This window comes from Henckelia pumila, chromosome 2 (genome assembly GCF_033568475.1).
Source record: "Henckelia pumila isolate YLH828 chromosome 2, ASM3356847v2, whole genome shotgun sequence".
In the NCBI taxonomy this organism is placed as follows: domain Eukaryota; kingdom Viridiplantae; phylum Streptophyta; class Magnoliopsida; order Lamiales; family Gesneriaceae; genus Henckelia; species Henckelia pumila.
The window spans coordinates 15,894,273-15,921,466 of NC_133121.1; the positions used below are offsets into that span (position 1 = coordinate 15,894,273).

General features: G+C 35.2%; 2 protein-coding genes across 3 annotated transcripts; both read right to left on the reverse strand.

The window, feature by feature from the left end:
• Positions 1-8,537: 8,537 nt before the first annotated feature.
• Positions 8,538-11,616, reverse strand: LOC140883281 (probable myosin-binding protein 5). The gene is made up of 3 exons (XM_073289696.1): positions 10,299-11,616; positions 8,861-10,142; positions 8,538-8,550 (listed from the first exon to the last, which is right to left on the reverse strand). Exons 1-2 carry the CDS (start codon positions 11,170-11,172, stop codon positions 8,974-8,976), a joined length of 2,043 nt encoding a protein of 680 aa, XP_073145797.1. The 5' UTR covers positions 11,173-11,616; the 3' UTR covers positions 8,538-8,550; positions 8,861-8,973.
• Positions 11,617-24,449: 12,833 nt separating this feature from the next.
• Positions 24,450-27,183, reverse strand: LOC140881809 (probable WRKY transcription factor 21). 2 transcript variants are annotated; one of them, XM_073287401.1, is made up of 4 exons: positions 26,943-27,183; positions 25,857-26,847; positions 25,628-25,753; positions 24,450-24,824 (listed from the first exon to the last, which is right to left on the reverse strand). In XM_073287401.1, the coding sequence occupies exons 2-4, from the start codon at positions 26,609-26,611 to the stop codon at positions 24,680-24,682; spliced, it is 1,026 nt and encodes a 341-aa protein (XP_073143502.1). In that variant the 5' UTR covers positions 26,612-26,847; positions 26,943-27,183; the 3' UTR covers positions 24,450-24,679. The 2 variants fall into 2 exon arrangements, with proteins under 2 accessions (XP_073143502.1, XP_073143501.1); XM_073287400.1 differs by having other exon boundaries at positions 25,857-27,183.
• Positions 27,184-27,194: the final 11 nt, after the last annotated feature.

The following is a 27,194-nucleotide window of genomic DNA, read 5'->3' on the forward strand; positions in this document are numbered from 1 at the left end:
TAATTAATCCTGGTTGTTTGATCATTAAATATTAAATCAGGACACGGGCCCTTTCATTTGGTATCAGAGCGTATACTGGGATATGCTCAAACTAGAGTCTAGGACACTCGAGTTTAGACACTAACAAAATGGTTGCGTATGTGTGTGACTACTTGTTCTTACGTGACTTACTTGTTGTGTTTATATTTGAACGTATTTGTTAGAACCAGTAGTTCTTGGCTTTAGAACTTAGTTTATGAATTCTATTAGAACTCTGAGTTCCTATCATAGTTTTCTGTTTGTTAAGATATTTTTGCCTGTATTTTAATCCTTGTGTCTTGTAGAATGGCACCAGGAGGAAGAGGTAGAAAAGGGAAGGAAGTTGTAGAAGAGTCTGCAGCGGAAAATGTTAGAAATCTTGATGATATTGTCAGGGGAAGACGTGGTCGACCAGCTGTTCAGCCTCCGAAAGATGTGGAATTAGAGATGGAACAACAACCACGGGTAAATCCTGACAAAGGAAAGGCGATTCAGGCTGAGGCTGATCCAGTAGCCCAATTGACTGAGAAAATGGGAGGAATACGATTAATAATTTCTCAATTTCAGGAGTTGCGTCCGCAAAAGTTCTTTGGCAATGAAGGAAGTGAGAAAGCTGCTAGTTGGTTGAAAAGTCTCAACAATATGTTTAATGGACTAGAATATCCTGATGACATTCGACTGAAGTTAGTTCCTTTTCAGCTGAAAGACCGAGCGCAACTGTGGTGGGAAACGACAGCAGAAACACTTTCTGATTCTGGTGAAAAGATCACATGGGAAGTATTTTGTAAGCAGTTTGCACAAGAATATGCACCACCATCTTATTATTCTGCTAAAGAAGATGAATTTAATCTGTTGGTGCAAGGCAATAAATCTGTTGCTGAATATGCTTCTCAATTTTCTGCTCTTTTGCCTTATGTCCCACATGTTGCAAAGAATGATCGGTCAAAGCTTTCACATTTTCTGAAGGGGCTTACACGAACTATCCACACGCTGGTGACTACTGGAACTCCATCGACTTATATGAAAGCAGTAGAAAAGGCAAAGAAGATTGAAGCGAGTCTACTCAGGGGTGAACCACAATCAATCCCAGCATCTGTTCCTCAAGGAGCTGGAAGCAGTTCACAGACACCAATGGGTTTACCTTCATATCAGCCTATTCAATCTTCTCCGCAAGCGAAAAGGCCTTGGTTTAAAGCTAAGGGAAAACCATTTAAAAAGAAACAGCAGTCTAGTTCATCGAGTTCCAGTGGTAGTCGTGCAGAAAGTTCAGTTGGATCGTCTGGTAGGGTATACTGTGACAGATGTGGTGGTAAGCATTTGAGTGCACATTGTACAGGATTTCCAGGAACTTGTTATACTTGTGGGCAGGCTGGACATTCGTCTCGAGTATGTCCAAATGCTGGAAGACAGCAATTTCAGCCACAACAGTTTGGCCAGTTTCCTGGACGACCATCATTCAGACCATATGCTCCTGTACCACAGTTTGCTCCTACACAGCCTTATATTCCAGGACAGTCCACTCAGCAGCCTAGGTATCCATCTCCTCAGAGTCAGCAGCGTTTTCCAGGTCCACAGCAGGCTCAAGTCCATGCTATGACTCAGGATCAGGCACAAGATGCACCTGGGGGAGTTATTGCAGGTATTTGTTATATTTTTGAGTATCCTGCACGTATCTTGATAGACACAGGAGCATCTCATTCATTTTTATCTGTTACATTTGCTGATGAGCATGAGATTGCTTTTACTCCGTTATTGGATACTGTGTCTGTTGCTACTCCTGCTGGTGTTTTCTTGATGTCTAATGAGATAGTTTTGAATTGTGTGATTAGATTTGAGGATAAGATCATGATAACCAATCTAATCAAACTAGCTATGTCTGATTTTGACTGTATCTTGGGTATGGATACACTGATGAATTATAGAGCTACTGTTGATTGTTTTCATGGCATTGTGAGATTTAGACCGTATTATGGCAATAAGTGGAATTTTTATGGTAGTGATTCACAATCTCGCATTCCATTAGTATCGGCAATGGAAATGTTTAGATTATTGTCGATAGGAAATGAAGGATTTATGATTTATGCTCTAGATGCGACGAAGGAAGAGAAATTGAAAGTTTCAGATATTCCTGTCGTTAAGGATTTTCCTGATGTATTTCCTGATGAGATTCCGGGTTTTCCGCCTCAAAGGGAAATAGATCTTAGCATTGAATTAATGCCAGGGACAAGTCCTATTTTTCGAGCCCCATATCGATTAGCTCCAGCATAATTGAAAGAACTCAAGACGCAATTGCAAGATTTGCTGGAAAAAGGTTATATTAGACCAAGTGTATCACCTTGGGGTGCTCCAGTCTTGTTTGTGAAGAAGAAAGACGGAACGATGAGAATGTGCATCGATTATCGGCAATTGAACCAGGCTACTGTGAAGAATAAGTATCCTTTGCCACGAATTGATGACTTGTTTGATCAGTTGTAGGGTACATCTGTATATTCTAAAATTGATCTTCGTTCCGGATATCATCAACTTCGAGTTCGAGAGGAAGATGTTTCCAAGACAGCATTTCGAACGCGTTACGGACATTATGACTTCTTAGTTGTGCCTTTCGGGTTGACTAATGCTCCAGCGGTTTTTATGGATTTAATGAATCGTGTGTTTCGGGAATTCATAGATCGATTTGTTATCGTTTTCATTGATGACATTTTGATTTATTCTAAGTCAAGAAAGGAGCATAAAGAACATTTGACATTAGTACTTCAGAAACTCAGAACATCACAATTATATGCTAAGTTTTCGAAGTGTGAATTTTGGCTGGACAGAGTATTATTTCTAGGACATGTGATATCAGCACAAGGAGTATCTGTCGATCCTAGTAAAATTGAAGCTGTTCTTAATTGGTCTCGACCAACCAATGTCTCTGAGATTCGTAGTTTTTTGGGTTTGGCTGGATATTATAGGCATTTCATCAAGGGATTTTCTGAAATAGCTAGGCCTATGACTATATTGACGCAAAAAGATCGACGTTTTGTGTGGACTGAGGAATGTGAAGCTAGTTTTCAGACTTTGAAAGAGAAATTGACTACGGCTCCAGTACTAGCATTACCTTCAGGCTCAGGTGGATTTGTTGTCTGTACAGATGCTTCTTTGAATGGACTGGGTTGTGTTTTGATGCAAAATGGACGCGTGATTGCGTATGCATCTCGTCAATTGAAACCACATGAGACTCGTTATCCAGTTCATGATTTAGAATTGGCTGCCATTGTGCATGCATTGAAAATATGGCGTCATTATCTGTACGGTGAACAGTTTGTGATTTATTCCGATCATAAGAGTCTGAAATATTTATTCACACAGTCTGATTTGAATATGAGACAACGTCGATGGCTGGAACTACTTAAGGATTTTGACTGTGATATTCAATACCAGCCAGAAAACGTGAATCAAGTTGCAGATGCTTTGAGCAGAAAAGTTCATACTAAGATGTTGGCATCTTTAACTATTTCTAAAGTTCATGAGCATTTGAGAACTTCAGGATGGACTTATCGAGCTAAAGGTAATCATTTCATAGTTTCATCTATACAAGTTGAACCACGAATAATTTCGAAAATCAAAGCAGCACAAAAGACTGATCCATATATTCATCATTTGAAAGAATTAACTCCAGCTGGTCAGTCAGGGAAATTTCTTGTTGCTTCTGATGGATGTTTGCGTTATAATGGTAGACTTGTGGTTCCGAATTTGATAGATTTGAAAGACGATATACTACGAGAAGCTCATTGTAGTCGACATAGTGTACATCCTGGAATTAGAAAGATGTATCATATCTTGAAAGCCCATTACTGGTGGGTAGGTATGAAGAATGATATTTCTGATTTTGTGGCTAAGTGTTTGACGTGTCAACAAGTTAAGGCTGAAAGAATGAGACCAGGTGGTATGTTACTTAGTCTTGAAGTACCACAGTGGAATTGGGAACACATTACTATGGATTTCGTGACACACCTACCTCGATCTAATCGTGGTTGTGATGCCATTTGGGTTATTGTGGATAGATTGTCTAAATCTGCCCATTTTATTCCATATGATCGTACTTGGACATATACGAAAATGGCGAAAATGTACATTGATCAGATAGTGCGATTGCATGGTGTGCCAGTTACTATAGTATCAGACCGTGATCCCAGATTTACTTCTAAGTTTTGGCCTAGTTTGCAATCAGCTTTGGGTTTTAAATTGGCCATGAGTACTGCCTATCATCCACAGACAGATGGTCAATCTGAAAGGACTATTCAGACACTTGAAGATTTATTACGAGCTGTTGTGATGGATTTTAGTGGTGGTTGGCAAGAATCTTTAGCTTTGGTGGAATTCTCTTACAATAACAGTTACCAAGTATCTATCGGGATGGCACCATTTGAAGCCTTGTATGGCAAAAAATGTAGATCTCCGATCTGTTGGGAAGAAGTAGGAGAACGACAGTTGTCAGGACCAGAGTTTATTCAAGAGATGAAAGAAAAAGTTGAACTGATCAGGAAAAGAATGAAAGCATCCCAGGATCGTCAAGCCAGCTATGCTAATAATAGACGTAGACCTTTAGAATTTCAGGTTGGCGATTTTGTTTTCTTGAAAGTATCACCATTTCGTGGTACTATGAGATTTGGGCGTAAAGGGAAATTAGCTCCTCGTTATATCGGTTCATACGAGATTGTTGAGAAGATTGGTATTTTGGCATATCGTTTGAACTTGCCGCAGAGTTTGTCTGCGATACATGATGTATTTCACGTATCTATGCTGCGGAAGTATGAACCAGATCCTTCTCATATCTTGAGGGCTGATGATGTGGAGTTGGATAGTTCCCTTAGCTATGTTGAGTATCCAATGCAGATCCTTGATCGTAAAGAAAAGCAACTGAGGAACAAGACGATTCCTTTGGTTATGGTGGAATGGAGTAGACATGGGAGAGAAGAAGCTACATGGGAATTAGAGTCTAGAATGCGTCAAGAATGGCCTCATTTGTTTGACAATGTTATGAATTATGCCTTGTACTCTGATTTCCCTATGTACTATCAGTAATAGATGTTTGATCCCTTTGTATATAAGTTTGATGTGTGTTTGATTTCGAGGACGAAATCTTCTTTTTAGAGGGGGAGAAATGTAAGGACCCGATTTTACTCTATTAATTAATTTGTGTGTTAAAATATGTATTTATAAATATCGGTTTATAGACGATATTAAATTGCATATTTGATTTATAAATCACACAGAAGTTGAAATAACTCAAACCGGGTCAAGTTTTAACCCCGAATAAATAAAACGAGTACACACATTAAGTATATTATTAGATTATGATAAGATATATATCTTCACTTTCCTCAACCTTTCCACCGCCATCACCCTGCGTTTTCTTTTCTTTTCGTTTCCAAGTTTTCTCATTTCTTCAAATTGCCGTATCTTTTCCGTCGGTTATCGATTTTTGAAAATAAATATAGTTCCGAAATCCTCGCGACGAGAGCTTTCTTTTGATACCAATATTGTAAGATTTCCTCGCGTTGGTCGAAACCCGACTCCGACCAGCCGCCGTCTTCGCCACCCCTAGCCGCCGTTCGATCGCCGCCTGAGCTAGGAGGAGTGTTTTTCCGGTTGTTTAGACCTTTAATTCGAAGTCTTGAGGTATATTTCGAATTTAGGGTTTCGAATTTTGGGTATTTCGATTCAATTGACATCCGATAATTGATATTTGATTTATTATTGGTTGTAGGTATTATATCGAAGTCGATTGAAGGTATTCGATATTTTTCAGAATTTATTTGGGATTTATTTTGAATTTCCAGATTTATTTATATTGGGGATTTTCGAATTTAAGTGTTGATTATTCATTAATTGAGTGTTTAGATGCTCTAGAAAATATAAATGCGAATTTTCGAAATTTGTAGGAAATTTCGGAAAATTCAGATTGTTCTACTTGGGGTATTTTGACTTTTAGAGTCGTATATTCGATATTTGGTCATTGATAGGATGTTTTAATATTAAATATGAATTTTAGGATTTATGAGCAATTTTTCTGGAATTACAGATTCTGAAAATTTGGGATTGGAATATCCGAGAAATACTTGAGATATTTCTGTGGTAATTAAGTGTCGGTTGAGGTACGTATGAACTGTTTATATTACGACGCCTATAATGGCATGTAATGATATTAAGTATTTTGTAATGAGTGATAATGTGTTTTATGTGCTTACGTGGATTATATGATTTCATTCACTCATTTACAAGTTTACATAGCACGTTGAGCCTTGACTCCTTTGATTGCTATTGATATTGATCTCTTGAGATGTATTGAGTCATCATAGAGCGAGTGACATTGTTTTAGTGCACTCCTGAGATAGCATGAGGCACGGACAGGTAGCTCTTGTTGCCCTCCGATGCTACGTACGACACTCCTGATGACAACATGAGGCTGGACGGGTCGCTCCTGTCACCCTCCGATGCTACGTGTATGGATTAGCAGTGATGATTCGAGGTCTGCTGCGTTCCTGGCACGGGTGGCCACTGAGTTTATTGTGATACGATTATTTGGACTCCTTTTGGTATCCCTTATTTCATTGATACCTGTCACGCATTACATTGCATTTCATTGCAGTGTACTTGATTTTATTCATGTCAGTTATATTTGTCGTAATTTTTATAGTTCGTCGTACTGGGATCCGACCCCTGTTTTCTTTTTATGTTGTGGTTGTTTGTGATTCTATAGCAGGTTATCCAGGGGGATTTGACGCATCTGGTGGAGCGTCATCTAGTGGTACCCAGTGAGGCGAGCGTGGAGTCGAGTTCCCAGATATATGTATATATATCAGTTTAGCGAGTTTTATATTTGCCGGGGTGATGCCCTGTGTATCTGTATAAATAGTTTTGGACCTTGTTTTGAATTGTTATTTGTGTGATCGAGCCTTGCCGGCTCTGCATGTGTTTAGTCCTGGCCAGTGCGGCTATAGGTTTGTAAATTGGAGTTGTGACTCTATTTTCGAGTATATATTGCTGGTTGTGTTGTACAGGTTTTTGGGATGTCCTATTTACGAATAGGTCATGCCGAAATTTCTGTAGGCCCAAACGCAAATTTTTAACTCGTTTTCGCTGTTTACATTAATTAATCCTGGTTGTTTGATCATTAAATATTAAATCAGGACACGGGCCCTTTCACAACTGATCGATAACCATGAGGAATAGAATTGACTTCAAAATTTAATATGTATCTTCAATTATGTTATCATTCGTTTGCTTCTTGGGAAATTGAAATTCTATCGTTTGGCTCCGGATTTGAAATTTTAACCTTTTTTAATTAACAAGAAATGATACATTAATGTCATACATTTTTTAAACGATCATTATAAAATATAAACGGAGTCATGATTTTTAAACTAACATAATTATATGCATGTCTTGTAAAAAAATTAATGAGCTTTTTATATTTCAAACTTGTCAAATTTAGTGTTTGAAAACTTTAAAAATAAGTTATTATAGATTATTTTTTTAACTAATTTGTCAAAAAAAATCATAATTATTTATTTTTAGAGGTTGCAAAACTCAATAATTTTGTTTAGAGACTAATTTGCAAAGATTAGTCTTGTTATCCCCTAGCAAGAAGCATGTGAAATCATTTTAGTAAAATCATGATTTTTCCATGTGAACACGTTCCAACCATTCGATAAGAAGCATATTTTTCGAAAAGAAGCATATTTTTCGAAATCACATGGATGTTTTTACTCGCTAATATACTCATACTCGATTTTTATACGGTCACAAGTAGAAAATTTTTCAAGTTATTTGTACGATTCGATTTTTATTTATCACGTCATCTATGCATACGATTAGCTACTTTTACTGTGTTTTTTGTTTTGTTTTTGTTTTGTTTGTAATCAAACATCAATGTGAAATTTTATAGTTATTACTATTCAAAAAGATGCAAGTACGTTTACACTTGAGTTTTTCCAAATAGTGGACAAAAACTCAATCCAACGGTGTAACAGTTTAGGGAGAATTTGAGTAATGAGCAATGCAATTATCCTCGGATCCACATGACCCCAGGATATAAATTGCTCTAACGATAGCATAAAAATTGTTGAAGATAACGAATACAGATTGATTGCAGAAAGAGATTAGCACAAGATCCAGAGCTGTCTCCATTAAAAAGTGACAAAATTTAATGATAATCACAATTCACAAATAACACTATCCCATGTATAAACAATAGAACCAATAACCCCTGAAAACCAGCTGCCAAAACCAATTCAAAAGAAGAACAAAAGCAAAACTATATACCCAAATGTAATGAATAAGACAAAAATATTTCCATTACTCCATTGAAGTTCCTTATCTATATAGATTTTCCTAATTGCATTTGCTTATTTGCTGTGAGGCTCGAACTTTAAGATTTGTCAGTATGACTCGGGACTATCTTCATCTTTGGCCGCGACCCCTTCATTCATCGGCAATGTTGCGAATTTCTCTCTATTGCCACGTACCTTTGCTTTAATTAGTCATCTGAAAGATCAGTAGCAGAAAAATATGGATGGGTCAGCAGAAATACCGTGCATGAACTTTATTTTGATGTATATCATCAAAATCTCAACTCACATTAGACCTGTCACTCGTCATGAACAAGAACTCAACTGAGTAAATATCAGCAGAATCTGCAAACTAAACCAACATAAGCTATCTACGTGTTGAGTTACTTTCGCAAAGCATAAATACAGAGTCCAAGCACATTGTTTCATGCAATAACCATACATCTTAGACTGTAGCAATTATTGCTGTAAGGTAATGCTTACATTGAAATTCGTGGATGTACAACCTCAAGGGACAGAGTAACAGTCCACTTTCCGCAACTCTTCTAGCCGAAGAACTATTTCCTGAATTTAGTAATCGATCCTTTTACATCCAAAGCAAGTTAAATCTCAGTGTGTCTCAACTCTCTAGTGTAGCAGATGTTATTTCCAATATACTTGTTGAGAATGACAACGTCTTGTTCATTTCACCAACAAATCCATTGCCCCACATCAAATCAGGAGACTTGAAATGGGCAGGGGGTGCCTTTGACATACCGTTCTGAGAAAGACTCATAATCGACTCAAGCATCACTCTCTGAACAAAGGAATCACTCCCCTCATCCTCTTTGTTTGACAATGCCTCCCTATTTAAATCTTCAGGATTCTCTACTTCGATTTCTCCCTTTTCAGGAAACGAGCCACTTGGCATGTCATCACTTCTATGACAATAAACTTGACACAAGTTTTTCAAAGATTGCGAGATGTAAAGTTTTTCATCCTCATAGTCAACATGGGATATATCATGATTCGGAACTTTTAAAGTTTCTTGACCTAGATCATCTTCTGATGATTCATCAAGAAAGCTATTTCCACCCAATTCTAGCTCAGTCTTCAAGGCCTGCAATTCCTCTTCCTTCTCAGCCAGGAGATCATTAGCTCTTTCCAATTCCTCAATCACATACTCTGCTTGCTCCTCCAATACTCTTAAATATTGCAAGGCTTCCATATGAAATGCCGCCTTCTGCTCCTGCAATCTTGTTATCATGGCCATTGCCTGATTTGCAGCAATAGCAGCAGCATTTCTTTCTTCTTCCAACTCCCTGAATAAAATATCAACACATCTTCGATATTTATCCACCTGTCTTTTTAGCTGATCAATAGTGGTTTCACCTTCAGTACCATAGAAACTAATTTCATCCAAGGATTCATAACTAGAGCAGTTACTCACAAGTGACGATGAAAATGGAAGCCACTGAAATCTACACTCGTCGTTTTCTCTAGATTCTTCGTGTTGATAGTGAGTGTTTTGTCCATTATTGTTAAATGATGCCCCGGCAACAGAGAATGGTGCCAGAGAATTCACATCTTCTCTGATCTTTACAGAATCGTGGAGAAAAATTGGCTGGACCACACTCTGACCTGAAATGGACTTATTCTTTATACTGTGAGACAGAGTTAAAGGCTCGCTCAAATTTGTATCATTTGAATATGAAGAACAAACTTTGTCAAAAGAACCTCCAGCAGCAGCTTCTGTAAGCTTGGTAGCAAATGTGTTTTCATTCTCACTGGTTTCAAAAACATTAATTGCTGCCAAACAATTTCGCGAGTTAAATATTGTAAGAGATCAACTAGGATACTTGAAAGGATAACGTTTATAAACTCACAGACTCGCATTTTTACACAAAGACAAGTAACATTAACACTAATATAAATTATGAAGTAGGAGGAGGATTTAGTGCTTACATTTCTGTTGTATTGGTGCCATGTTGTCCAATGAAGGAACATCATACAATGAAAGGAGCTCGGATACGAATGGAAAGGTCGGTATGTGAGGGAGAGAAGCATTGCGTTTAGAAGTCTCTGTGACTCCAACATCATGTTTTAGATCATAATTTAAGGTCACAATATCTGCTCTCAAACATGAACTAGGCCCCAAATAGGATTCTGCCCATTCAACATTCCTAGGATCACATTCCTTGAAGGCATCCAATGAGGAAGAAATGACGTTCATGGAATCAACCAGGTTAGGCTGAACAATAACTGAAGGCAACACTTCAAAACCTTGAAGACTCCATTTATCCAATGCCGCATTATTGACAGGTGTTTCAGGTCTACTTATGCTGAAACAAGAATCATCTTCACTCGTACTACCATATTTTCGGCAATAACAAGGATTTCTGCCGTCATCATTCTCAGCGTGTGGAGCCACCAATTCAGAATCCGGGGATCTTTTCGGCTTAGCATAGCCAATACAAGGAGACAAAGGATCAAAACTATCCATAGCACATCCTTCACACATCCCACGACTATCAGCAAGATTACAATGCACAGAACAAGAAACTAAAGAAGAAATCTCCTCTCTGTGATTTTTACATAAAAGGTTCCAGTAACTTCCGGGCTCTGCTTTTCCGAGAACGCGATCAACCCTTGAGCACAGCATACAAGGTGGAACCAGCTCACAATATCGAGCAAACTTTTCGGCCAAATACGTTAACAAAGCATTCATGAACAACAATAATATTAAGAACCATTCACAAGCTGCAGATGATAAAGAGTTCAAGAATCCAAGTGATTTCCCCTTTCTAGCAAATATAATCTCAGCAGACATGGTGACCATATAAAGACCACACAAAATTTCCCCGAAATCAAATTCAATATCCCTTTTTGAAGTTGTAAAAGCTAGACAAGACACCAAAAAAAAGGCCAAATCACTAGATTATACGATAATGATCAGGCGAAAAAAAATATATCCCACTTCAGATAATTCCACATTCGTTGTTTTTACACCCAAATTCTCGGAACAGAGAAGAATTCCAACCAAAAACACATAAGAACCCTAAATCCAATCGAATTTACACAGGTGGTTGAGATAGCTAACTCATCAACTGAATCGACAGCAATGTGAATCGCGAGCAACCATTCCAAGAAGGAAAGACGAGAGATTTGGCTCAACAGAGAATTGGGAAATGAAAATTTATGATGAAGAAAGAAAAATGAGTAACAAGAAAGAAGATTGAGATTAAGAAATTAAACACCAAAAAAAGACGCTGTCAATGTAATCTTTTCGCATCGGGCAGTAAAGTTGGGGAAATGGAAACTATACAATTTTGAATGAAATCACAATTCAGTCCTTCTTATGTAACCAACTAAATGTCGTGGAATAGCAATTTAGTCCTTCAAAGAGAATTTTTTTTTTTCCAAACAGAAGATGATATATCGTTCCATATATGGGATCTTGATGTCGGTTGAGCATTCATTGGCTAATCGATACTAAAACCTCCATTAGGTTGCAACTGGATTATTGATATATTTTATCTGGACAAAGGATTTGAAGAAGTTATTTTTTAAAAACAGGTCGAGACATTACAATAAAAAAAAATTTACATAAAAAGTAAAAAAAAAAATATCAGTGATCCCAAATCCTAATACAATTCTTGGTTCACAAAATTGACATGTCAATTGTGAGGGCTGAGAAGCTACCTCACATAACACATGAATTTTTTGTGTTATTTTAAATTACTGACATATTCGATGGATTCAAAATCTTAGTTGTCTAACACGGTTATTATTAAAAATATATATATGATTTGATATGATGTAAATTTAAAATCCACTTCAATTTTATACATCCAAACAAGTTTAGAATTTGAAATCAATTAACTTCTTTTCAAATATATTCATCTAAGAACAATATTGCCCACCGAACAAGGAGACATCATTCCTTAATTAATTAATTTTTTTTAAAAAAAATTATCATTTATGATAATAAAATAATGATCACTTATTTATAATTTACTGAAACGGCAAATTATCATTCTCTAGTATAAGTCTTACATAACTACCTTCAACTACGAGGAGAATGTATTTATCATCACTTGGTGTCATTATTCGAGCACGATTCTTTCAAGTTAAATAATCATACATTTAAAAAAAACTAAAAATTATTTTTGGAGTTGTATAATATTATATTTACGTCAGAGATGATCAGGAATTCAAGATAAGGAGCTGATTCACTTGTTCATTTTATTTTTTCAAATTTATATGTATAATAATTTGTTTTAAAAAGCAAATGATTACCTTCGTCCAATGGAAAAATTGGATCAATAATTAATTATATAAAAATTTCAATTTTAAAAACAATATTATTTTGTGAAAATAAACATATTTTCAAACTTGAAAATTGAATTATTGTATTTTAGTAAAAATAATTTTTATATATAATATTTATTGTCAAGCACCTAACTACCTACATCCAGATCATCATAAATATTAGTATGAACAACACATATGTTGTGTTTACATAAGATATTTAACTATTAAAACTGTTTTTTGTTATAAAATTTTTTAACTAGAAGAAAAATTGAAGGAAATTAAGATTATTAAGGTAGTGTTTGGGAGAGTTTCTAGGAAGAAGTCAAAATTTTGTTAAGAAAAAGATGATAAATGCTTCCTAAAAACTCTCCCAAATACTACCTAAAATGATAAGTGCGGTGAAAGTTATGAGAAGTTGAGTAAGTGCTTAAAAATATATAGAAAATTATAACAAATCATATATATATATATATATATATATATATATATATATATATATATATATATATATATATATATGAGACTTGATCCGGGGAATCCGTGCACACCCGTGCTCAAAACAATTCCGATTGACTTGAAATTTTCACGGTAGGATCTTTTCAAAAATACAAATCCAACGATATATCATATGCTACAAAACCTTCACAGCAAAAAAAAATTATTTTCACTGCAGTTGTTGCGACTGGTAAAATCAAAGTTAAACTCACAAACTTGTAAGCTAATGATTTCTGCTTCAAAAATTTGTTTTTAGGTTTAAAAATCTTAAAACTCATTTGTGTCTAGTTTTAAACACTTGGCGTTTGAGGTTCAATTTTTTAAATATTATGAGCCACAAATTTTCGGGTCACTTTATGCACATAAAACAATGAAGATAACTAGTCAAATCTTCCTACTTCGACCTACGTAATCCAAATGATTACATTTTTTTCGCTATATCAATATATATATATATATATATATATATATATATATATAGAGAGAGTTTTTTTCAAGTGTCCACCTACCATACCCACCACCATGTCCACCAATGATGTGGCACTATTCTATTGGATGTGATAAAGATGTGATAAATTGTAGGTCCAATAGAATAGTGTCACATCATTGGTGGGCATGGTAGGTGAGCACTTGAAAGAAACTCTATATATATATATATATATATATATATATATATATATATATATATATATATGAGAGTTTTCAAACTGTCCAACAAATTTATGCCCACTTCGTTTCCAATCACTAAAACCCGATGTCGGGTTTTAGTTATTTTTGTTTTTGATTTTTCGCACCACTAAGACACGGCACCAAGTTTTAGTGGTCTGACACGAAATGAACATCATTTGTTGGACAATTAAAAATTTATATATATATATACCTATTTTATAATAGTTGAGGGCACATAGTAACTGCTACTTTGAGGACATCAACTTTTGTTTTTGATTTTACCCTCTTATCTCATTTTTATCCACTATCTCACCAAACCTTCTACTCACTCCACCCACAAAAAAATACATCTAAAATAACTTATATTTTACACATGCATAATCACGTGCATTTTTTACTACTATATATAATTCTACAATACTACTTGACATATACCGAATTCATTTTTTTACAAGGCTTTTCTGTTTGTCGAATAACTTGAAACCAACGCAAATGCGATATGTGTGTGTAATATATTAAGGGTAAATGATTTAAAAATCCCCACCAACCTTTCAAACTTTATCTTAACTCCCTAACCACAATTTTCTTTATTTCAACTCCCTAGTGGTCCTCATTTTTGAATTAAATATTATTTAGCAACTAATCCTTTGTACGTGACATTGTTAACCTATCCAACTAGTCCCGGCCATGCAAGACTATCAGTTACGCAAGGTTTCCAGCCGATATACTCCGAATTAGGGTCCAACATGCTTTCGTGAGATGAAATAAATTTAAATACCTCTTTGACCAAAATGTCGTCGGGTCATACTTGCCGAGTTTTACGAAGTGCTCCTCACACTCCAACCACGCAGTCGCAACAGATGATTTCTACACAAGCTCCTTCAACGACACCCAGCACAGCCTTAATTCATTTTCTACCTTAAGGCGTATGGTATATAAATTTAATTATAAAATATGAGCATGAAAGAACAAGAGGCTTTAAAGAAATTATTCAGACATGATATTATTACATAAATCAACTCCTCTGAAGAGGAGAAGACAACTTGTTTAGCTACTCATAGTAGCCTTGTTCTTGTAATACATAAAGAAAACTTAATATAATAGAGAAAGAAATATTACAACAATTTATTTGTAAGAAAACTAAAGGAAATGATCAATCTCTTCAGCTTCCTTGAACGCTTGTATTTATAGCTGAGATTCCACTCGTTTCACCGAGAAACTTCAAGGAATCTTACAGCTATCTTCTATGTCTTTATATCATTATTGATGGCATCTTTTACTAGTGGAGGAGGCAGTTGCCTCGTATTTTTTATGTCATTATTGATGGCATCTTTTAATAGTGGAGGAATCAAATGTCTGCCACTTTCTTTTGGCTTTATTCTCCTCACATGCCTGCTTTATTGTTGTCGGGGCATCTTTTGCTTTTGAAGTAGGCCCCTGTGAAAACGCATCTTTGGTGGTCCTTTTCCACCTTTGCTTGTCTCGAAAAAATCTTTTCGATCCGTTCGGGGTCTGAAGTTTTTTTCCGAATTCTGGCTCCTTCTGGTTGGGACACTCTGGGCAGATGTTCTCTGACCATCTTCCGATATGAGCCATGTTACAAAATTTTCGGCGAGTCTCTTTACTCCCCGGCAGCTTGTTGTTCCATAAAAAGTTTCTTTTCTTTTCGAAGAGTTCTTCCGCAAAAGCCGTAGTTTTTCCTGTCATTGTGTTTAACAGGAAATTATCCGTTCACAGAATTCTGATAAAATTTGAACGAAAACTTGACCTTGTCCATCTCGGTGAGAGAAACCCAAATACCCCATACCCTTCTGGTTGAGATTTTATTTTCTCCAAAAGTGGACACTAATGGTATTTCCTCAGGAATAGGGTCCTTAATGAATCTTTGATTATTCATGTCAGGTCTCCTTAGCTTGATGAAATGAAAGGGTTCGTGTGATCCTTTCCCTGTTGGTTCTGGAGCTGCACTAAAGAAATATAATTCAAGCACATCTCCTCTGGACAAATGGTCGTTATTTGCCCATGTTTCTTGGACTGCTTCCTGAATCCATTTGGGTAACTGTGATATCTCCGGGAAGCTTGGTGACGTTGTATAAACTGAGGCCAAGGCTCCAAATTCATACCAAAGCTTTACATCTTTAGGATTAACATTGTTTTTTAGCCATACCCTTGGATATATCCCTACAACATCAACCCTGCAAGTGTTAGGGTTAATTTCACTTCTTGTACTTAATTTCTCCCACATCTGTTGATAAACCTAAAATTGAGAAATAATAGCTGGATTAGTATCGATCTTAGATTTGCCCTTGTCAGTGTTGGGCCTAAGATTGATCTCTTCCTCTTTTACCCCAGAGGCGGAGGGTTGACTTGATGAGGAATCCTCATCAATTGTTGCTTCATCTAGATCATCAAAAGCTGATGATAGATTAGCACTTGTTTATTGAGTTTTAGCTTCCTCAACATCTTGTTTTCCAACCGGTGGTTGTATTTCTTGTTTTTATAAAACCAATGGTTTTAGCATATCTTGTTTATGAGAAACCAATGATTTCTCTATGGCATTCACAATTGGCCCTTGAATAGCAGCCCATAGTTGTATTTGAGCTTGCATACATCCTGTAATTCGATTAGATACTTTTATCCGATCAGCTTGTTGTAACCTGCCGGCCATTTCAGCATTAATGGCTAATTGGTTGAACTCGGTTTGAAGTAACCCAAGGTGTTCCCTGAGATGCCTCTGCATTTTCATGATGGAATCCACGTCGCTGCCTTCCATCTCTTGTTAAGAAATCTGCAAGAATATTTTAATGAGATTTAATAATAACAATATCAAAAATATAATTTTGACATAATGTTTGCCATCTTAATAACCTAGATTTCTCAGGTTTAGATTCAATCTTATTTTTTAAGAAAGCTTTTACCTGTGTGTTATCAACCTTTAGCGTGAATTTTTTAGCAAGTAAAAATAATGGCCATTTTTCGAAAGCCCTTTTAACTGCATAAAATTCCTTTTCGTTGATATGCCACCTGATTGCCTCTGATTTTGAAAAAAGACCGCTACAATATCTGCATGGTATTTCTCCATCCGGAGTGATCTTGGTAAGGACTGCTGCCCACCAATCCTCACTAGCATCCGTAAATAAAACCAGATCATCTTCATCTTCGGGTATAGCCATTTTTGGGAGATTCTTACATATCTCCTTTAATTGGTTTACCCCTTGAGTATGGTCTTCGGTCCATATAAATATAGCATCCTTTTTTAACAAAGGACTGAACACCTTTCTGTACATTGCTAGATTGTTAATGAACATCCCTGCGAAATTAACTACTCCAAGAAAACTCTGGAGTTGTTTTATGTCTTTGAGTTTATCTGAAAAATTCTTTACCTTTTCCACAATATGGGGTTGTAGAATTATTCCAGTTTCATCAATCTCAATACCAAGGAATTCAATTTTCGTTGTTGCTATGACTGCTTTCTTTTCAGATAAAACCAGTCCTTCTTGTTTACAAATTTTAGAGAAAATCTCTAAGTGTTTAACGTGTTCGTCTATATTTTTTGATGCTATAAGAATATCATCAATATAAACAAACATAAAGTTGAAATAATCTTTAAAAAGGTTATCCATCTTTCTTTGAAATATCTGGGGTGCATTAGCCAATCCCATAGGCATAACTTTCCAAATATAGTGTTCTTGTGGAGTAGAGAAGGCTGTGAATTTCTTACTGCCTTCTTCCATTCGAATCTGATAAAATCCAGACTTACAATCAAATTTTGAGAACACTCTAGCATTTCGTATACAGCTAATTAGGTGTTCTCTACTCGGTATGAAGTATCCATCAAACTCCAGGATTTTATTAATACCTTGGTAGTTAATAACTAACCTGGGTTTTCCTCTTTTTATTTCACCATGATTTCTGACCAGAAATCCTGGGCTGCTATATGGTGAAACTCCTTCTTTGATTAGACCAAGGTCCAAATGTTCCTTGATAATTATTCTCATATCTCTTTGATCTGTTATGTTCATCGGGATAGGCTTATATCTGATGAATTCATACTCTTTGCCTTCCTTTAAAGTAAGACTAGCTTTGAGTTGATTTCTATCTCACCATGCCAAAAGATGCTCGTTGTAACTTTTTTTGAGCCTCTTTTTGACATCTTCAAGGGATACCTTATTTTCTAACTCTATATCTCTGTGATTTAGAGTCACCTTGAGAAGCTCCATATCCTCTGTTTGGAGTTCTTGTTCTGTTGTTATTTTCAACATGGTTTCTCCAAACCTTTTTGGATCTTTCATCTTTGGGTGAAAAAGTTGTCTTTTATCAACACGCTGGCTGCGAAATATTATCGGTAATTGTCGATAAAAATCAACTTTGAGTCTTTGAACGATAATTTTATGATCACAAATTATAGTGAACATAAGTCTTCTTGACTCATTGTCTTGTGTGTACTTCTTAAACATTTGTAAGAAGTTATTTCCTAACAGGATATCAGCTCCTGTATCATGAAAATAGATTGGTGGTGTCTTTACCTTTTACCAAGGTGTTTGACCTGCTCCTTCCATGAGGATTTCTGCTTGTTTTATTCATTTGCAAAGAATTAAAATTCTTCTAGAGAAATCCCGTCCAGCAATTTTTGGCAATTCTTCTTCACATTCTTCAGGGAAGACTCATCTTTTTGCTGTACAAATTCCTGCTCCCGAGTCAATATAAGCTGCAAAGTATTAAGCTTTATATTGTTCATACAACATTCCTATTGGAATGTATATGGAGAAAGGACTTGTTGTCATTTTTTAAAGGGATTACTAAATGGCCCCGCCATTTTTAACAGACTATGTTGCAACTCAGTAATCCGATTAAGACTTTTCACCTTTAGTTTTCCTAAGGCTTCAGAAGGTATAGTATGGTTACTTCTTTCTACTTCTTCGATGCGTCCTAGTAAATCATGTTCATGACTTACTAATTTCAATAGTTGTTTCTTCATCTGTTTGTAAACAGACTTTTCGAATCTGTTTAAGGGAGTGTCCCTTATCCAATTCTCTTGGTTTTCCATCTCGTAGAATTTTTATTGAATCCTCCAAGTCTTCTCTTTTGCCATAAACTCTATTCCTTTTTCAAGGTGTTTCCATGGTTTATGGTCCTCCAGAAATTCTAGGCCAAGAATGAGCTGATCCATTTCTTTTCCTGAAATTCCACAGATTTGAACTTCCAATTCTCCAATATTTATCACTCCTTGGTATGTTCTTTTTTCTTGTTGTTCCAAATAGTAAATCGAGTTACAAGAGAACTGATTCCGATGACTTGTAATTTCGAATACTATTTTCACTTCTTTCCATCCTTCTGGAGATCTAAGTTTTCCTATTATAGAAAACTCCTTTTCTTCTGGTGGAATTTCTTGAATAGGAGATTTGTCCCATCTCCTACTTGTCATTCGGTCTCCTTAGAAAAATAACCTTCGGGGTTCTATTTTAAGGTCTCTGTATAGAACAGGTCTGTCCTGAATTTGAATGTCTGTTTTCTGAATTAAAGGAAACTCGATTCTTTCTGGGTATATTGCGTGAGCAACTTTCCCAAATATCTTTGGAATTTCAATGAACTCTTTTTTAATAAATAATTCAGAATGGTGAGTATTAGAAAGAGCATATGAAATTTGATATATAATAGAATATGGCCTATTACCTTCCTTCATTAGTCTTTTTTCCTTAAATTTTTGATGCAACGTCAAGGCTCGACCAAAATCTCTATCAGCTAAATTGTAGGCTATTCTTGGATAAATAACTCCCACAATTTTTCCTACGCACAAATTTCCTGAGATAGTTCCTAGAACCGCATCTTGTATATTTATCATTCTTTTATCGCATACTACGATATCTATGGGTGAATCTATTCCTTCTTTAAAAGTAGCTTTGATCATAATCTGGATTGCTCCAATATGAATCCAAGACATTGTCTTTGCTACTTCCGCTTTTAATTTCTGTAATTCCTCTCGAATTTCTTCAAAGGGAATCAACTGCATCTCAATTTGATTACTGGTTAATTCCATAGGAATCGCCATTTCTCTTCTGGATACCTTATAAATCAAATTATGTCTTCTTTGTCTTAGCCCTAGATTTCCTAAAACTCTTTCAACTTGTCCTGCCGAAAATCCTTGGTACTTCTGTAGTGTTGGATTTTCTCTCATAATCCTTTGAACCATATTATGAGATATCGTGGTTTGACTAAAGAACCCAGCCAAACTTTCATATGTTTCATGTCGAAACACCTCCTCTTTACTCTGATTCTGATTCTGATTCATCCTCAGAAACTTCTTGACTAAATAATATCTCTTCTTCGTATATGCTTTCATCTGAGGGGATATCCTAAAATTGATATACTTGGACTAGATCTTGAAAGAAAACCGCATCATCCATATCTGGTGTTGCTTCAAAGAGTTTGACTCCTTTTTTCTCGTTTTCTGGACAATTTGTAGATATGTGTCCTTTTGCTCCACATGTCCAGCAGTTGCAATCCTTGAAACTTTCACTTGCCCTTGTATGAGTTTTTCTGAAAGTTCTTTTTGATGGTGTTCTTCCCCTACTTTGTGATGAGCCTGTTGCTGGGGACGTTCTTGTAGGTCCACTTCTTCTACCTGATCTATAGGATCTGGCTTTTTGTTTGGACCAAAATGTTCTTGGTTTCCAAGAACTCTTCATTTTTTTATTATAGGGATTATTTCTGAATTTTTTTCCTTTTAAATCCTTGTGTTCTGTTTCCAATGATCGTTGGAAGATCATTTTCTCTACAACACAAAGGTGTACGCTTATCTATACCCCTTATTTTCTTGTAGTTCTTTTGTAATGCTGCCATATGGCACCATTCTACCAATTTTCCTTTAAAAAAGGACGCGCGTCTTGCCAATGTATCAAGATTACCTGGAACGTATTTTTTAATCAACATTTCTCTCCAGGGACTTGGCATTTTTGCGAAAAATAGCTGAATAGCTACATTTTTCTCGACTCCCGAATTCCATCTGTATTTAGTGAATAACATAATGTATTCATCAACTAAACAGATATCATGTAACTCGAGGCTATACAGAGCTTGAGTATATCTTCTTTTTTTCTCTGTATCTTGATTATTGAAATAGTCTACCCCTATGAATTGTGCTTTAAATAGGATGGTCATTCTTTCTCCAATCTCGCTGAAGGATTCTCCTGCTAAGATTGATTTCTTCGTATCTGGCATAGTCATCTCCTATGCGATCTTGACAGATCCCATTAGACTCATTTCTAGAAGTTTAATGAATCATTCTTTATTGAGATCTAATGTCCCTGCTGCAATTCTCATAGCTGACGTCCAATCATCTATAAGATCTTTTCTGTTTTTGAAGTCCAAAACATCAAGGTTTAACATAACCCCATAAGGATGTATCGGGTCTAAAACAGTTTTTTCATAAGGAGTTTGATGTAGTGGTATTTTACTCCTTCTTGATCTGGTTTCTGCTGGATGTGAATTTTCTCCCACATGGAACTCACTATGTGGTTCTTTTGTTTTTACCACATCTCTTGGGGGATTTTACATGGGTTGTTCACCCTCAGGGAAATTCATTTTTAGATCTACAACTTTGAGATTCGCAAAAGAATCCGCAAGATCTTGTAGATCCTCTAGATTTAATCTTTCTAAAGCAGTCATCAGATAGTGTTTTTCTCTGATACTGCTTTTATAAGATTAATCATCATTTCATCATTAGTTAAAGGTTTTTGAACCATTTTGGTTTTACCTTTCTGATGTAACAAAGGTTTGGTACCAAACGAGAGTGGTAACCTTCCTCCTGTATTTTTTTTTCTAGAACCAAAAGTATGTTCTAGGTTTAGGATTTTATTTTGAAGATCCTTTAGAGTTCCAAGAATTTCTTCTTGTTTCTTAAGGATTTATTCAATTTGCCGAGGTATTTCATACAACTGATTGCTGTAATATTGTATCGTCTTTTGAATTTTTCTAAGATCTCCAAAGAGTTTAGAGGAATCTGGGGTAATCTCTAAAAATTTAGAGTTAGAAGTCATTTTTCTTTATCTCTTCAAATTCGAGAGCATTAGTCGCAACCTATTGTAAGTAATCTATTGTGAATAGATTAACTTGTTTATAGGATTTCGTATGAATAAAATCCTCTTGATTCAAACCTTCGTTTGAAGTCATTTTTTTGTAACATCTTCTCCTCAACAAAGAAAAGCATGAATTAACGAATAATATTATGTCTGAATAATTAACCTAAAGCTCTGATACCATTTTTGCGCATAATTATTTATACTGCAAATGAACACAAAATCTCCAGATTCAAGCATAAAACCTTTACAAGTTAAGCATAGAACCTATAGATTTTAAGCATATATTAGCATAAATCCAGCACAAGAATTAAATATTAAAATATTCAAGTTTGGTGGTCCTAGGGAGTTATAGTAAAGAATCTTTTGCCTAGGGAGTTATAATAAAGTTAGGAAGGATATTAGGGATTTTAGGACAATTCACTCATATATTAATTATTGAAATAATTTTTAAATAATAAATTTCTAGTAAGCTGTTAAAAGATAATAACTATTTTAATAATAAATTTTTAGTAAATAAAAAAATTACTGGTAATTAAATTTAAATTAAAATAACTAAAAATAAGGACAATAAAAAGTCTGCTATCTATTTTTCATCTTTAGGGTTATTTTGAATGTTCATTTAAATATAATAAATGTGGTTTTTATAAGGTACTTATATAAACACAAATATAAATAATTAATATTTTTTATATTAATTATTTTTTTGAGCAAACAAAAGGTCATATAAAAATCCCTGATGGTTTATTATGGTATTCTCATTCCAATTGATAAAAAAACATATGAAAGTGACTAATTAAAATACAAAATATATGCCTGATTAAAAAAAAATAGGTACTTCTTGAGATGATCTCACAAATTTATATATGTTAAACGAGACGACTCGATTATATTTGCAATGAAATAAATATTTTTCATAGGTAATTGAGTTGTGTTGAAAATTCATCTCATAAAATTGATTTATAAGAACATCTCAGAAGAGTTTTTACGATCAATTAAAATGATATACATGTTATCCTGTCAAACAAAAAAAATGCTATACATGTTATAATTGGGAAAGTTTTACATTTTTCACATCATTTGCTATGTATGGGATATAGCCGATGCCTGAAAGAGTAAAATCATCATTCAACTCTAATGAATGAACCCACAATGATCGATAATGCAAACGGTCTTTTAATGGTTACATTAAGTCTCGAGCAAATTTTAGATGGTTGATCAAATTATCTGTCAATTGAATATTGAACATTATTGTTTCTTTTATTGAATAATTTTTTCATTATTCAAAAAATTATAGCTTCTGGGATTCAATATTCAAGTTATTTAAAATAGTTTATTTAATTTTTATTTTTTTTATACCATAATTAACTTACATGATTCAATGCCATCAAAATTACTAGGCCCTCCATTGGTTACCTATTCCATGTGAATACAAACCTTGTATTTTGTATTTTTATTTTTTATATAGAAAATAGGTTAGATGTATTTGTCGCTCCTTTATATCACAAGTTAATACCAATCAAAGATGGCCATGTGCATATGATGATCCTTGTGAGATTTAATATCTATTCATTAATAGAAATTTATTTTTAATTTTTATTTGTGGGACACCCTTCTATTAAATAATACTATGTATCAAAGAAGGTGAATGGGGAAAAAAAGAAGCTTAAATTATGGTAAATGTACCGTTTCATATTCATTCTATTATATTAATGAAAATTTCTTAAAATTCTACCATATGTAGTATAAGGATTTGAGAAATGAAAAATGTCAAGCCTTTTTTTTTTAATCAAATTGAGAATCCACTCTTTAAATATTTTATTCCAATCCATCTATTCTAAATTATTTTATTTGAAATCTATTCCAAAATCAAAGTTATCGATTGAAACGAAGTTTTTAGTTAAATATATATGAAAATAAAGAGATGTAAAAATAGATTGAGCCCATCGTGTCAATCCGCTCTACCAGATTATCCTATTTCGTGCCCTTGAGGTAGCATAGACTTTTCCGTAAAAATAGATTGGTTGGAAACTTTAATTATTTTTAAGCATGTTCTTTGGGGCATTTTTATTTATGGTTGATTATTCATATTCATGTGATCTAGGCCAACTGGACTCTCATAGCCCAACCCATTGTAAAACAGCAATGGGCTAAATTTGTTTATAGTCATGATTCATTTTAACTTTGTTTTAAATATAGATATCAAATCGTGCCATATATAGTTTGAAATTATAATTTTATGTAAGAAAGAAAAGTGACACACAAATTTTAATTAGAAGTAATGATTACATTGACAGATCTACAAAAAGAGAGTATATTTTTAACAACGAAAATAAAAACTGGGGGAGAAAAATTTTCAGAAAGACAAAATGAATTCTTATAAATTATAATATTTTTCAGTCTCGATCATTGGTGAAAAATAAATTCAATACGCTGAAAGTTGAAGTAAAATTATTGCAAAATGAGCCAGTGAATGATGTCGCTTGAGACCATGGATTAAAAGTGGTAATAGGAGACGAAAATTTTAAGGAAAACATAATCTTGGAAACTGAAAAACAGTCACTCAAGCGTAAGGATGAACGTGTTTTCATGCGAGCAAGGAACTCAGATCTGTTTATGTTTTACAAATGCCAAGAACACAAAGTTCTGCACTAAAAACTCAACCCGAATGAGTCTTTGTCTCGCCCTTGAGCGAGCCATACGTGCAGGAACAGTTGAAGTCAAACGATCAGGCATCTAATAAGTTATGCACATAAGCTTGAAAGAATATTGGCTAAGCCCTTGACGAAGATTTTATGCGTTGGTCGAATGTGATGGCAACCTCAGATGGTTATGTTCGCCTTCATACGTAACTATAAGCATCGAAGGATCATCCAAGCATCTTTCGACATGTTTTCTTGCAGGACATCCTCTCATACTACTGCATTTATAGTAACCCCTGCACGATTTCACGACCAAGAAACTCATCCAATCGCGTGTCAAATTGCATCATTACACATTTCTTGATTAATTGCATAAACAGACAGACGAAGACACAAGGGTGAGATTTTAATCAACACAAACTAAAACATCAAATAATAAAGATAAGCACATGGCATGCATGTAATATGGTATTTATTCTGATACTACCCGATTACACGTTTAACTAATTCGGATAAGCAGATTGTCAGAGCACTGTTCAAATGAGTATCAGCTCCTATAATCAGCGGAGGACTTGACAGTTATGCATTTCTTATCCCATCACAACTCATATGTATTGATTGACCAGTAAATATATGCAAGTTTTGTCACCAAGTAATTCTAACCAACTAATTATATACAACAGTGAGAAACTAATGACAAATGGACCGATATATCCTTCTACATTCAGTATGGTTTCCCTTAAAAAACAATGCATCAATTTTTATATCATATCATAACTCAAGCAAATATCAATCCAAGCCACTTAACTACTAGTTAATGGTCAGTGAGAAAACTGCAAATTAAACTTCGTGGGCAAGAATTATTTGAGTTTCAACTGACTAATGCTATGGCTTTGCTGAGGTTATTCCTCAACCTGAGAACCACAAATAATTACCAAGCAGATTTCCACAACAAAAAAAATGAATTATACACCAACATGGAGTCCATCAGATGCAGTCAATTAAAAGGATTGATCTTAAAAACGAGAGAGCTCTATTTTAAAAGTTGAATCATATATTCCATCCAATGTCGCTTATTGAGGAAAGGAATCAAAATTACCTCGGGTAAGGAGAACCTTTGATTGGTTTCTGTCCATATTTTCTCCAAGAATACTCATCAGGGGGGATATCAGCTACCTTGTTGCTTATGGCGGGTACTTTGATAGATCTTTTTACTCGGTGTTTCCTGTTTAACGTGTGAAAGATTGAAACGAAAAACAGAACGATCATGAACCATATATCATATTGTAAATGAAAGTAACGAAGGCAAACAAGTTTAAAGCAACCACCTCTTCTTAGAGCAATGACATCTGCCACTGCCTCCACATTTCACACTTCCATCCTCTCCCCTTCCTGAACACCCTCTCTTGTGATGATACAAGCTTTGATCCATAGACCGAGCTGGAGCCGCCCCAGTCAGATGAAAGCCACTCACATCTAAATCGGCAACATTGCCATCTACGCTCAATGAGGAAATGAAAGACCTAGTAGATGACATGGTAGGGGTGCAAGTAGAGCTATCAAAATTCAGGCTAATGCCACTGTCGCTACGTCTATATGTTAGGTCAGCTTGCTGGTTCAACTGCTGCTGCTGCTGCTGCTGTTGCTTGAGAAAATAATAATTCTGTACTGGTGATTTCTGGGAAAGCTGCAGATGATTCTTGCTTTGTGAGCTCAATTCTAAGCAAGGGTTCCCAAATGTGATGGACCGGTTACAGTACAAACCGGTTTCTTGATGTGAACTGGTCTCAACTGGATTAATCTGAATGAAATTCTGGGGCATATCGGTAGTTCCACACATTGGACTTTCCAATAAGATATTTTGGGGATAAGGAGTGTGATTCTTTTTGGATTTTCTAACTCTAGGATGACCAGTACTAGAATTTAGAAGTGAAACAACTTTGTTGAATTTTAAGACAGCCTCCCCTGTCTGTTCTACAAAAATCCTATACTTATTCTGATCTTGGGGGTGCTGAGTTAAGAGATTAATCACTTTATAGCAACTTTCAACAGCTGCAGTGTTCGATTTTACAACCTCATCCATTTTCACTCCCTTTATACAAATATATATTAAGCAAAAAAGGAAACCAAGCCCTAAAATCCCAAATCCTACTAATTCAAGAAATCTTTAGCCATCCACAAGAGGCAAAAACTTAACATATGCTAAAGAAAAAAACCTCCATATTTGGCAACCTACAAACACATAATAGCCATCCCAAGCTCAAAATAGATTCATTCCAGGACCGAAACAACATGACATGAACTGGGCATATGGAAAATCTGCCAACGACCCCAAAAAAAAAAACCCAGATGAAATAAGCTCAAAACAGGAACAGACAACCAAAAAAAATGCCGAAAAAGACTGAAATTTGGACCTTGAGATCGAATGTTGGCGGAAAATGGTGTCAACCCAAAATTGTTTCAACCTCCACAAGGATTTAACAAAAATAAGATATGAAGCTGCAATGTTTTGATTTCGCAATGAACTGACAAAACCCAAGGACCGGAGAGAAGTAATATTCATACATTTATACACCTCTTTTATACAAGAAGCATGAATTAAAAATTGTGATTCTGTAGTGAGAGAAAGCAAAACATCGTAGAGAGAGAAAGTATGTGGAATAGGG

Coding starts and splice junctions, on each gene's coding strand:
- LOC140883281 (XM_073289696.1), bottom strand. CDS start 11,172: ATGGTCACCATGTCTGCTGAGATTATATTTGCTAGAAAGGGGAAATCA. Junction 10,143..10,298: donor GGCACCAATACAACAGAAAT/GTAAGCACTAAA, acceptor ATTGTTTGGCAG/CAATTAATGTTTTTGAAACC.
- LOC140881809 (XM_073287401.1), bottom strand. CDS start 26,611: ATGGATGAGGTTGTAAAATCGAACACTGCAGCTGTTGAAAGTTGCTAT. Junction 25,754..25,856: donor TGTCATTGCTCTAAGAAGAG/GTGGTTGCTTTA, acceptor CACGTTAAACAG/GAAACACCGAGTAAAAAGAT. Junction 24,825..25,627: donor AAAGGTTCTCCTTACCCGAG/GTAATTTTGATT, acceptor GAAATCGTGCAG/GGGTTACTATAAATGCAGTA.